At 47.0% G+C, this 13,368-nt stretch overlaps 1 protein-coding gene across 2 annotated transcripts in view; it reads right to left on the reverse strand.

Moving 5' to 3' along the window:
• Positions 1–13,368, reverse strand: part of LOC139267485 (dynein axonemal heavy chain 8-like) — a 2,569,686-nt gene that overhangs the window by 183,769 nt on the left and 2,372,549 nt on the right. For both annotated transcript variants that reach the window (XM_070885867.1, XM_070885866.1), the window contains one exon: positions 12,283–12,473. In XM_070885867.1, the coding sequence (XP_070741968.1) occupies positions 12,283–12,473 (191 nt within the window). The remainder of the gene's footprint in view (positions 1–12,282; positions 12,474–13,368) is intronic.

A 13,368-nucleotide genomic window follows, 5' to 3' on the forward strand; every position in this document is an offset into this window, starting at 1 on the left:
ATCACAGGCCAATACAAGATGCTTACGCGGATCATAATGAGCAAGCAATTTGTTTGAACAAAGCAGATTCTTGGCTTTTTCAAAGGCTCTATCTTGAGATGCACCCCAGATCCAATTGTTGCCTTTCAGAGTAACGCATGCAGTGGCTCTAGTAAAGTGCTCAATCTGGGTAAGAAATTACCAAAGTAATTGAGTAGTCCAAGGAACAAAGGAAGCTCTGTCACATTCTGAGGCCTGGGTGCATTTTTGATGGCCTCGGTTTTCGAATCAGTGGGCCTGATGCCATCAGCAGCAATCTTCCTCCCGAGGAATTCGACTTCAGGTGCCATGAATACACATTTCGAGCATTTCAGCCTGAGTCCCACTTTGTCCAGATGCTTTAGGACTTCTTCAAGATTGTTCAGATGTTCAGCAGTGTCGCGACCTGTGACCAGAATGTCATCTTGAAACTCAACAGTTCTAGGAACGGACTTCAGTAAACTCTCCATATTCCTCTGAAATATGGCTGCAGCCGAATGAATCCTGTTGCAGATGAACAGACCTTTATGGCTGTTGATGCGGTTGAGTTGTTTTGAAGTGTCAACAAGCTCCTGGGTCATTTAGGTCGACGTCAGATCCAGTTTCGTCAACGACTTTCCACCAGCTAGCATGGCGAACAGGTCATCAGCCCTCGGTAAAGGATACTGATCCTGTTTTGAAAATCGGTTAATCGTAACCTTGTAGTCTCGACAGATCCTGACAGTGACATCACTCATCAACACAGGAACAATGGGACTAGCCCACTCGTTAAACTCGACCGGTAATATGATCCCTTCACGCTGGAGTCTGTCAAGCTCAATTTCAACCTTCTCCCTCAGCCTGTACAGAACAGACCGAGCTTTGTGATAGACAGGACTTGCATTGGAGTCCAGGTGAATCTGCACCTTGGCTCCCGTAAAATTCCGAATGCCCGGTTCAAACAAAGAAGGAAACTTTTTCAATACTTGAGCACACGAAGTATCATCCACCGAGGACAACACCTTGACATCATTCCAGTTCAGCTTGATTTTCTCGAGCCAATTCCTGCCGAATAGCATTGGACCATTACCTGGGACGATCCATAATGGTAGCTTGTGAACCACACTGTCATATGACACCTTGATTTCTGCTCTGCCGAGCACCAGTATGAGTTCCTTAGTGTAAGTACGCAGACGGTCATTGATTGGACTCAGCTTCGGTTTTGCAGCCTTAGTGCCCCACAGCTTGTCGAATGTCCTTTGGCTCATTATTGACTGGCTCGCGCCCGTGTCCAGCTCCATTGATACAGGCACACCATTCAGCTTTACATTAACGACTATTGGCTGGCTCTTGCTCAGGAATGAATACCATCCATTCATTTCCTCCTCGGGTTGCGTATCCGGGCCATCACTGAACTGGTTCTCATCAACCACGTGGTGAGCCGCATCACGCTTGCTCCGTTGTGGACACATCCTGTAAAGATGCCCCACTTTTGAACATCCATTGCATGAGTATTGTCTAAACTGACACTGATGAGGCTGAGGATTGCCCCCACAATGCCAACAGGGTGAAATCTGGTTCGAACCAGTTGGCGGGCTCTGAGCAGTGGCAGGTTTTGCGTAAGCAGTTGTTCCCAAAAATAACGCCACCTTGTTTACAGTACTTGCCGTGGAACTCCAACTCGTCGATGATATCTCCCTCAAATCATCATTCGTCGTCATGCATGCCTGGCCAGTCGCAATGGCCTTTTCCAGTGTCTCTGCAGCCAACAGCTTCCTGAGGATTGCATCATGGCTGATGCCTATCATGAAGACATTACACAGCATGTCTTCCAGCATGTTCCCGAACTTACACGGCTCAGCTAGATGTTGCAGGTCGGCATCAAATCCCGACATGACGTGGCGCTCAGCACGAACATGCGTCTAGAAACGGTAGCATGATATGATGATCCCTCTTGTGGCTTCTGATGGTTACCCACCAACGTACACAATTCCTTGTACCCTTTTTCCACCGGACATACAGGCGAGAGAAGATTCTTCATGAGGCCGTAAATTTTCAGACCACAAACGGTGAGGAGAACTGCCCTGCACTTAACTGCATAGGCCTCCGCCTCCATGCCGTTGGCCACAAAATACTGATCCAGGTGGTCAACAAAATCCACCCAATCCTCGCCCTCCACGAATCTCTCCAGGATTCCAACCATGCCCATTGTTCATGCGAAGATTCTTAAATTACCTTGTCGCCAATTGTAATGACTCAAGAGTCTGGTACTGTAAACTCACATAGGTACAACCTGATCCACCTTTATTCCAGCCCAAGAGTGTCTGCGTGACAAAGATACCCAGCTTATATACAGGTCACCAAGCATACATGCCACATGCATACCTCTGACCACGGTGTCCTCTGGTGTCTGGTGACCCCCAAGCATTAATACATCACATCAGAGAACTTCACTGTGCCTCTAGTCATTTGCCACACAATCTGGGAGAGGCTGATCAGCGCTTCCACATGTGTAATGCTCAACCAAAAGTCTTCTTTTCAAGCAGAGTCCTGAAATCAGAGTCCTACACTTCTGAGCCAAGGGTTAAGACCTCCTGAGCTTCCATCCAAGGCTATCACTGCTGCCTTATCTGTATACCCAGTGCAAAGTCCCCAGCTGAACTGTTTGTTTCCTCCCAGGTGAATCTCTTTGGGAGTGAGAGGACAAATATGGTATGGTTGAGGTGGCGTTGCAACAGGTAGATAAAAGTAGTCGGTTGTCACCACAAACTGACAGTTGGCATAGATCATGTGGGCTATGTGCCTCTATGAGTTATTTCCTTATATGAGGGTATTATTCAAATGTCAGGGGAACACCCTGTTGTGCATCTCCCTCACATTATGGGCGATCTTTTCTGCAAGAAGAATCACTCTCTCCATCACTGATGTACCGTGGCTGCAGTGTGTACCCTCTAAAAGATGCAACACAGCAACTCATCAAGGCTGCTTCGGCAGCACCTCCGAAATCCGCGAGCTCTACAACCTAGAAGGACAACGGCAGCAGTCGCGTGGGAACACCATCACCTCCACGTTCCTCTCTAAGTCACACACCATCCTGTTTTGGAAGTATATCGTCGGTCCTTCATCATCGCTGAGTCAAAATCCTGGAACTCCTTTCCTAACAGCACTGTGGGAGTACCTTCATCACTGCCTTCTCAGGGGAAATTAGGGATGGGCAATAAATACTGGCTTTGCCAGTGACGCCCCCTTTCCAGGAATGAATTTTTTAAAATATGGCTGTCAGTGGTGCATGTCTAGTTAATAACACATGCTGTCAGCAGGCAGAAAACAGAAGGGGATAGAATCATTGAATCAGAAATTTACAGCATGGAAGGAGGTCATTTCAGCCCACCATGTTCATACTGGCTGACCAAGAGCTATCTAGCCTAACCCCACATTTCAGCTCTCGGTCCATAGCCCTGAGGTTATGGATCTTCAAGTGCACAGCAAAGTATTTTTTAAATGTGGTGAGGGTTTCTGCCTCTACCACCCTTTCAGGCAGTGAGTTCCAGAGCTACACAACCCTCTGGCGAATAAGTTTCTTGTCAAATCCCCTAAACCTCCTACCAATTACTTTAAATCTATGCCTCCTGGTTGTTGACTCCTCTGCTAAGGGAAATAGGTCCCTCCTATCCAGTCTATCCAGGCCCCTCATAATTTGATACACCTCAGCCTCCTCTGTCCCAAAGAAAAAAAAACCCAGCCTATCCAACTTTCCACGTAGCTAAAATTCTCCAGTTCAGGCAACGTCTCCATAAATCTCCTCTGTACCCTCTCGAGTGCAATCACATCTTTTCTGTAATGTTGCGACCAGAAGTGCACACAGTACTCTCGCTGTGGCATAACTAGTGTTTTATACAGTTGAAGCATAACATCCCTGCTCTTGAATTCTATGTCTCAGCTAATAAGAACATAAGAACATAAGAAATAGGAGCAGGAGTAGGCCATCCGGCCCCTCGAGGGTGCTCTGCCATTTAATACGATCATGGCTGATCCAATCATGGACTCAGGGCCACCTCCCTGCCGGCTTCCCATAACCCCTTATTCCCTTATCGGTTAAGAAACTGTCTATTTCTGTCTTAAATTTATTCAATGACCCAGCTTCCACAGCTCTCTTAGGCAGCGAATTTCACAGATTTACAACCCTCTGAGAGAAGAAATTTCTCATCTCAGTTTTAAATGGGCGGCCCCTTATTCTAAGATTATGCCCTCTAGTTCTAGTCGCTCCTATCAGTGAAAACATCCTCTCTGTATCGACCTCGTCAAGCCCCCTCATAATCTTACACATTTCGATAAGATCACCTCTCATTCTTCTGAATTCCAATGAGTAGACGCCCAACCTACTCAACCTTTCCTCATAAGTCAACCCCCTCATCTCCAGAATCAACCTAATGAACCTTCTCTAAACTGCCTCCAAAGCAAGTATATCCTTTCGTAAATATGGAAACCAAAACTGCACGCAGTATTCAAAGTGTGGCCTTACCAATACCCTGTATAACTGTAGCAAGATTCCATGATTTTATACTCCATCCCCTTTGCAATAAAGGCCAAGATTCCATTGGCCTTCCTGATCACTTGCTATACCTGCATACTAACCTTTTGTATTTCGTGCACAAGTACCCCCAGGTCCTGCTGTACTGCAGCACTTTGCAATATTTCTCCATTTAAATAATAACTTGCTCTTTGATTTTTTTTCTGCCAAAGTGCATGACCTCATACTTTCCATCATTATACTCCATCTTCCAAATTTTTGCCCACTCACTTAGCCTGTCTATGTCCTTTTGCAGATCTTTTGTGTCCTCCTCACACATTGCTTTTCCTCCCATCTTTGTATCATTAGAAAACTTGGCTACGTTACACTCGGTCCCTTCTTCCAAGTCATTAATATAGATTGTAAATTGTTGGGGTCCTAGCACTGATCCCTGCAGCACCCCACTAGTTACTGATTGCCAACCCGAGAATGAACCATTTATCCCAACTCTCTGTTTTCTGTTAGTTAGCCAATAAAGGCAAGTATTCCATATGATTTCTTAACCACCTTATCGACCTGGCCTGCTGCCTTCAGGAATCTGTGGACATGCACTCCAAGGTTTCTTTGTTCCTCTACACTTCTCAGTATTCTACCATTTAATGTGTATTCCCTTGCCTTGTTAGCCCTTCCCAAATGCATTTCCCTTGCATTTCTCTGGATTGAATTCCATTTGCCACTGTTCTGCCCACCTGACCAGTTCGTTGATATCTTCCTGCAGTCTTCAGCTTTCTTCTTCGTTATCAACCACACAGCCGATTTTAGTATCATCTGCAAACTTCCTAATCATACTCATTACATTCAAATCTAAATCATTGATATATACCTCAAAAATCAAGAGACCTAGTCCCGAGTCCTGTGGAACCCCACTGGAAACAACCTTCCAGTCACCAAAATACTCATCAACCATTGCCTTTTGCTTCCTGCCTCTGAACCAATTTCGGATCCAACTTGCCACTTTGCCTGGATCCCATGGGCTTTCATGACCAGTCTGCCAGGTGGGACCTTTTCAAAATCCATATATACTACATCAATCGCACAATCCTCATCGACCCTCCTTGTTACCTCCTCAAAAAGTCAATCAAGTTAGTCAGACACGACCTTCCCTTAACAAATCTATGCTGACTGTCCTTCATTAATCCGTGTCTTTCTAAATGAAGATTTATCCTGTCCCTCAGAATTTTCTCCAATAATTTTCCCACCACCGAGGTTCAACTGAATGGCCTGTAATTACTCAGATTATCCGTTTCTCCCTTTTTAAACAAAGGTACATTAGCAGTCCTCCTGTACCACACCTGTACCACAGCCAAAGAAGATTGGAAAATGATGGCCAGAGCCTCTTCTATTTCCTCTCTTGCTTCTCTTAACAGCCTGGGATACATTTCATCTGGGCCTGGGGATTTATTGACTTTCAAAACTGCTAAACCATTTAATACCTGTTGGATATCAGTTGGAAAGAAGCAAGGGCATGGGAGGTGAGGTCTGAAAGGGTCAGTAGTTAAGGAAAACTGTGACAAAGTCTATTTTTGGGTGGTATGTGGGAGTTGGACGGGAACACTGACCAATGGTACACTTGACAATCTAGTACGGCAGCAGCTGAGCACTACGAGAACAAGGAATGGTGTAGAAGTACAGAGGGTTTGATACTGCAATCATGGCATATGTGAAAGTGTTCTCTTACTCGTCAGACCATTAAGGGGGAGAAATTCAGGAGCGCCCCGATTGAGGTGCTAATGAAAGCAAGAAAAATTAGTGCCAGGCACAAATGTTTTTCAGCTTTCTGTAAATTCAGTGGTCGCGCTTTCGGAAGGAAGTTGAGCACTAAATCAAGTGCTCCAGTTCCTTCCTGGAGCACTAAAGGAAGTACGCGGGGCAGCAAAATGTCCTGTGCAGTGCTGCTGCGATCCAAGGCTCCTTCCTACCTTGAACGGAAGGGCCAGCGCCACAGGCTCTGCATTGGGACCAACTATCTGGTACCTGACAGCAGCCGTGATTTGGCCTGATCAGCCCCATGCACTGCAGCAGAGTGCTGGGCTGATCGATCGCAGCCGAAAAGGAATCGAAAAAATTGGAAATATTCACTTGAACATTTTTTCTACTTACCTCAGTGCCCTTGCCTTTAATTTTCGCCCCCAAGCGCCCAGCCTCCCGAACAACGCCTCCTGTTTTCACCCGGTGATGCTACAGAGGCGGAACAGAAGCGCAACCGGGGCGATGCGCACGTCAATGACGTCACTATCTTCGGCCGCAGGAGATCGTGGCACAACATCTCAACGTTGCTTCTATCCTTCCGGCCAAATTAGCGGGAGCCGTTCATTTCGCTGTGCCGGAGGCTGTCATGTATTCAACCAGCATTGTAACCCATGTATAAACTGACCTAAGTTGTACACTGTGAGAACACTGACCACTAGGTGGGAGACACCCCTAACCTGGACCTTCAGGTATAAAAGGGGAAGCTCCACCCACCTTCATCACTTGAGTGCTAAGGAATAAAGGACATGTCACAGACTGACCTTCTCTCAAGCATGGGCCTCGTGTGCATTTATACTGTGTAGTAAGGACGTATCTATGGCGACAAGAAACTGGGATTTTAACCACGCGAGCATGGCCACTGGCAGAACAGACGAGAGGTACTGTGTTAAGGAATGGTTGGGACAGAGATTCAACATTGTTAAAGCAGCACACAGTTCTCCAGGCAGACAAGGGCAGTCAGGCATGCCCCAACATGTAGTCGAACCCAGAGGGGGGAGTTCGACAGAGACAATGGCAAGCTGAACAGCGATTCACGCCATTGCAAGGGACAATGCAGCCAGTAAAGGGGCCATCAACACCTGTTAATGGTGCACTCAAGGACAATAACAGGGGCAGTCAGGGACGATCGACTGGTAAGGGACCTTTTGTTTCAAACCACAACTCATGCTGGAGGCGTGGAGGCACACACTCAGCCGGAGTTTGCAGAGATGAGCAAAATACCTGCAGAAATTGCAGAAATGGACATTGGTGGAAATCGCTGGAAGCTGAAGTTCAGCGAGATCATGTGGATCACGTATACAGTTCATACACCAAGACGCCACCGATAATGATGAAAGTGCTCCTCAATGGCATCCCAGTATCAATGGAGTTAGACACGCATGCCAGCCAGTCCCTGATGGGTATCAAACAGTTCGAAAAGTTGTGGGCATCCAAGGCCAGGAGGCCAAAATTATCGCCGATTGACGCACAGCTACGGACTTACACAAAGCAGATCATTCCGGTGCTAGGCAGCTGTCATGAACTGGAAATGGGGCGATGTCAATGCAATTTCCTCTGTGGAGCGAGTATCATGCTCACAGGTTCTGGACAAATTTGACTCATTATTTCAACCCGGCATTGGCACTTTCATGGGGGCCAAGGTGGTGATTCACATAAACCCGGACGCCAGACCAGTACACCACAAGGCCAGAGCAGTGCCGTACGTGATGCGGGAAAAGATAGAAGGCGAATTGGACTGCCTGTTGAGGGAAGGCATCATCTCGCCAGTCTAATTCAGTGACTGGGCGAGCCCGATTGTGCTGGTGCTCAAGGCGGATGGGTTGGTCAGGATATGTGGTGATTACAAGGCCACCATCAATCGGGTGTCACTCCAAGACCAGTACCCGCTCCCGAGAGCGGAGGACCTCTTTGCGACGCTATCCGGTGGCAAACCTTTTTCAAAATTGGACCTGACCTCAGCTTACATGACCCAGGAGCTGGCCGAGTGAGTCGAAGAAGCTGACCACCATCACGACACACAAGGGGTTGTTTGAGTACAACAGATGTCCGTTCGGGATTCGCTCGGCCGCCACGATCTTACAACGAAATATGGAAAGCCTCCTCAAGTCGATTTCAGGGACGGTGGTTTTTCAGGACAACATCCTCATTACGGGTTACGATACTGAAGAACACCTCCACAACCTGGAGGAGGTGCTACGCAGACTGGACCGGGTAGGTCTGCGACTGAAAATGGTGAAGTGTGTCTTCCTAGCTCCAGAGGTAGAATTCCTGGGGATGAGGGTAGCAGCAGACGGGATCAGCCCTACTGCATCCAAGACGGAAGCGATCCAGAGAGCACCCAGACCCCGTAACACAACGGAGCTGCGTTCGTTCCTGGGGCTCCTGAACTATTTTGGTAACTTTCTTCCCAAATTGAGCACGCTGCTAGAGCCGCTACACGTGCTCCTACGCAAAGGTCACGAATGGGTCTGGGGGGACAGCCAGGAAAGGGCTTTTAATAGAGCACGCAATTTGTTATGTTCCAACAATCTGTTAACGCTATATGACCCATGTAAGAAACTTGTGTTAACGTGCGATGCGTCGTCCTATGGTGTCGGGTGTGTGTTGCAGCATGTCAATGCCAAGGGTCAGTTACAGCCGGTAGCTTATGCCTCCAGGAGTCTGTCCCAGTCAGAAAGGGGCTACGGGGTGGTAGAAAAGGAGGCGCTCGCATGTGTATATGCGGTAAAGAAAATGCACCAGTACCTGTTTGGCAGGAAATTTGAGCTGGAGACAGATCACAAACCCCTAACATCCCTTTTGGCCGACAACAAGGCCATAAATGCAAACGCATCGGCCCGCATACAGAGGTGGGCACTCACGTTAGCCGCCTATGACTACACAATTCGGCACAGACCGGGCACCGAAAACTGCGCCGATGCACTCAGCAGGCTCCCACTAGCCACCACTGAGGGGGCTACCGAGCATGGTGCTGAGATGGTCATGGCTATTGAAGCTTTCGGAAGCAAAGGCTCACCCGTGACAGCCCGTCAGATTAAAGTCTGGACAAATAGAGACCCGCTATTGTCTCTAGTCAAGAAATGTGTCCTGAATGGGGACTGGCCAGCCACGTACAGGGCATGCCCTGAAAAATTTAAACCATTTCACAGGCGCAAGGATGAACTCACGATTCAGGCTGATTGCCTACTGTGGGGAAACCGCGTAGTCATGCCCCAGATGGGCAGAGAGGTGTTCATCAGAGAACTCCACAATGGGCACCCGGGCATTGTCACGATGAAGGCAATTGCCAGGTCACACGTTTGGTGGCCAGGGATAGACGCAGATCTGGAACTTTGTGTTCGCAGATGCAACACGTGTGCCCAGCTGGGCCATGCGTCCAGGGAAGCCCCCCTTAGCCACTGGCCATGGCCCGCCAAGCCTTGGTCACGCATCCATGTGGACTACGCAGGTCCTTTCATGGGGAAAATGTTTTTGGTTGTAGTAGACGCCTACTCCAAATGGATCGAGTGTGACATTTTAAATTCAAGCACATCCTCTGCCACGGTAGAAAGTCTACGGGCAATGTTCGCCGCCCACGGTCTACCGGACATCTTGGTCAGCGACAATGGCCCGTGCTTCACAAGCACTGAATTCCAGGACTTCATGGCAGGCAATGGAATTAACCATGTTAGAACGGCACCGTTCAAGCCGGCCTAAAACGGCCAGGCAGAACGAGCAGTGCAGCAAATCAAACAGGGGATGCTCAGATTCCAAGGGGGTTCCCTACAAACCCGCTTATCACACCTCCTGTTGGCCTACAGATCCCGACCACACTCGCTCACAGGGGTTCCACCCGCAGAGCTACTAATGAAAAGGACGCTCAAAACCCGATTATCCCTTATACACCCCACCATGAAAGAAATTGTCGAGAGCAGGCGCCAGTCACAATATCACTACCATGACAGGAATGCGAGGGCGCGATGTATTGATGTAAATGATCCTGTTTTTGTCCTCAACTACGCTGCAGGGCCCAAATGGCACGCAGGCAATGTGGTTGCCAAAGAGGGAAATAGGATTCTGGTAGTTAAACTTACCAATGGACAAATCTGCCGCAAACATGTGGATCAAACAAAAAGGAGGTTCAGCAACCCCATAGAAGAAGCAGAGGAAGAACACGATATAGAGTTCACTCCACCACAGGTGACCGAACACCGGAACCAAAGGGAGGAGAGCCCAGTCACTGTGGGCAGTCCGGACAGGCCTGAGGCACTGCAAACAGCAGACACTCAGGCCAGCGCCCAACAACCGGAGCCCCAACTCAGGCGCTCTACAAGGGAGCGTAAACCACCAGAGAGACTTAACCTGTGATCCCAATAAGACTTTGGGGGGAAGGTGATGTCATGTATTCAACCAGCATTGTAACCCATGTATAAACTGACCTAAGTTGTACACCGTGAGAACACTGACCACTAGGTGGGAGACACTCCTAACCTGGACCTTCAGGTATAAAAGGGGAAGCTCCACCCACCTTCATCACTTGAGTGCTAAGGAATAAGGACAGGTCACAGACTGACCTTCTCTCAAGCATGGGCCTCGTGTGCATTTATACTGTGCAGTAAGGACGTATCAGAGGCGATAACGAGAGGCGCTAAGGAGACTAATTTCTAGGCCTAAATGTCTTCCTGTATTGCGAGGCTGTTATTGGATTCAGAGACGTGGCATTTAAAGCTACCAGCATCTCCTTCAGCATTGCACAAACTGTCCCAAATACATAATCCCTCCTCTAAACATGTCTTAGAACATAAGAACATAAGAATTAGAAACAGGAGTAGGCCATCTAGCCCCTCGAGCCTGCTCCACCATTCAATAAGATCATGGCTGATCTGGTCGTGGACTCAGCTCCACTTACCTGCCCTCTCCCCGTAACCCTTAATTCCTTTATTGGTTAAAAATCTATCTATCTTTGACTTGAAAAACATTCAATGAGCTAGCCTCAACTGCTTCCTTGGGCAGAGAATTCCACAGATTCACAACCCTCTGGGAGAAGAAATTCTTTCTCAACTCGGTTTTAAATTGGCTCCTCTGTATTTTGAGGCTGTGCCCCCTAGTTCTAGTCTCCCCTACCAGTGGAAACAACCTCTCTGCCTCTATCTTGTCTATCACTTTTATGATTTTAAATGTTTCTATAAGATCACCCCTCATCCTTCTGAACTCCAACAAGTAAAGACCCAGTCTACTCAATCTATCATCATAAGGTAACCCCCTCATTTCTGTAATCAGCCTAGTGAATTGTCTCTGTACCCCCTCCAAAGCTAGTATATCCTTCCTTAAGTAAGGTGACTAAAACTGCATGCAGTACTCCAGGTGCGGCCTTACCAATACCCTTTCCAGTTGCAGCAAGACCTCCCTGCTTTTGTACTCCATCCCTCTCGCAATGAAGGCCAACATTCCATTCACTTCCTGATTACCTGCTGCACCTGCAAACTAACCTTTTGGGATTCATGCACCAAGGACCCCCAGGTCCCTCTGCACCACAGCATGTTGTAATTTCTCCCCATTCAAATAATATTCCTCTATGTCTTACTCTATGCCAACTGCCCGAGGCTCCATTTCTCCTAATCCCTTTTGCTTCTGGTGACCCCTTTAAATTGCTGCAAGCATTTAATTCTTCCCAAATGTTTTTTCTGGTGCCTGTTGGTACCACTAAACGATGGCAGGCAGGACTTCTATTGCCTGCCTGCCCACCAGTATACAAATTAGTAGGGATTTGCGACAAGACCAGCGTTGGGTCACTACGATGGCCAGAATGTTTGCTTTTCTGCTCTTCCGGCAACAGAACGGGTCGCCAGGAATTTTTAAGCTGCTTAAAGAAAGCTCAAACAAGGTCCGCAATCTGTATATAAATTTTAAGTGCATGGAATAGAATAGTAGATTCATGATTCAATTTTTTATTTCTCGCTGAGATCTTCCTGAAGAAAGTGTGGTACCTTTTATTAGGGTCTGAAATTCATTGTACTTGATGAATCCTCGCTCGAGGTTGATCTTCAGAGGCAGCAGTAAAGTGAAAAGGAACTTGTGAGTTTCATAAAGACCACGTACTGAATACTTAAACACTTCATAGGTCAGGTAGTCAATAATGCTTCTGATTCGCTTTGAAGCAACAGGTGACTTGACAGATCTACATGAAAAAAAATCAGAAAACTCTAGTGTAATGGAGAAAATGGACAGTATAAGCTTCATTTAAAATGTAGCATGTACATTTCTTCACTAGCAGAATACAAACAGAAAGCTGAGCTTGAGGTTGAACCCTTCCATTTATTTACATTAATGGTGTAGTACTGATTAGAAATATTTGACATCTCCTGAGTAGGCTGATCTGATAACTCACAAGCGACATAGTGTCCTCCTTCCCTCTATTCTAACTTACTGATAGACCTACTGTGTTTTTCCAGCATTTCTATTTTTATTTCAGATTTCCAGCATCAGCATTTTTTAAATGTTGATTCATGATGCCGGTCTCACACCCACACAAATGGGATATAATTTCATAGATTCATAGAATGAAACAACACAGAAGGAGGCCATTCGGCCCATCGTGCCTGTGCCCATTCTTTGAAAGAGCTATCCAGTTAGTCCTACTTCCCTGCTCTTGTCCAAAAGCCCTGCAAATTTTCCGCCTTCAAGTCCATTTTGAAAGCTATTATTGAATTTGCTTCCATTACCTTTTCAGGCAATGCATTCCAGATCATAACAACTCGCTGCGTAATTATTTTTCGCATATTGTTGCTGCTGGTTCTTTTGTCAATTACTTAAAATCTGTGTCCTCTGGTTACCAACCCTTGGGCAAATGGAAACAATTTCTCCTTATTTACTCTATCAAAACACTTCATGATTTTGAACACTTGGTCTTAGCCAAAGAGCTTGGTCAGAGGTAGGTTTTAAGGAGCATCTTAAAGGAGGAAAGAGAGGTGGAGAGGCAGAGAGGTTTAGGGAGGGAATTCCAGAGTTTAGGGCCTCGGCAGTTGAAGGAACATTTAAGCGATTATTATCAGGGCTACTCAAGAGGGCAGAAT

Source organism: Pristiophorus japonicus, chromosome 7 (genome assembly GCF_044704955.1).
Source record: "Pristiophorus japonicus isolate sPriJap1 chromosome 7, sPriJap1.hap1, whole genome shotgun sequence".
Lineage (NCBI taxonomy): Eukaryota > Metazoa > Chordata > Chondrichthyes > Pristiophoridae > Pristiophorus > Pristiophorus japonicus.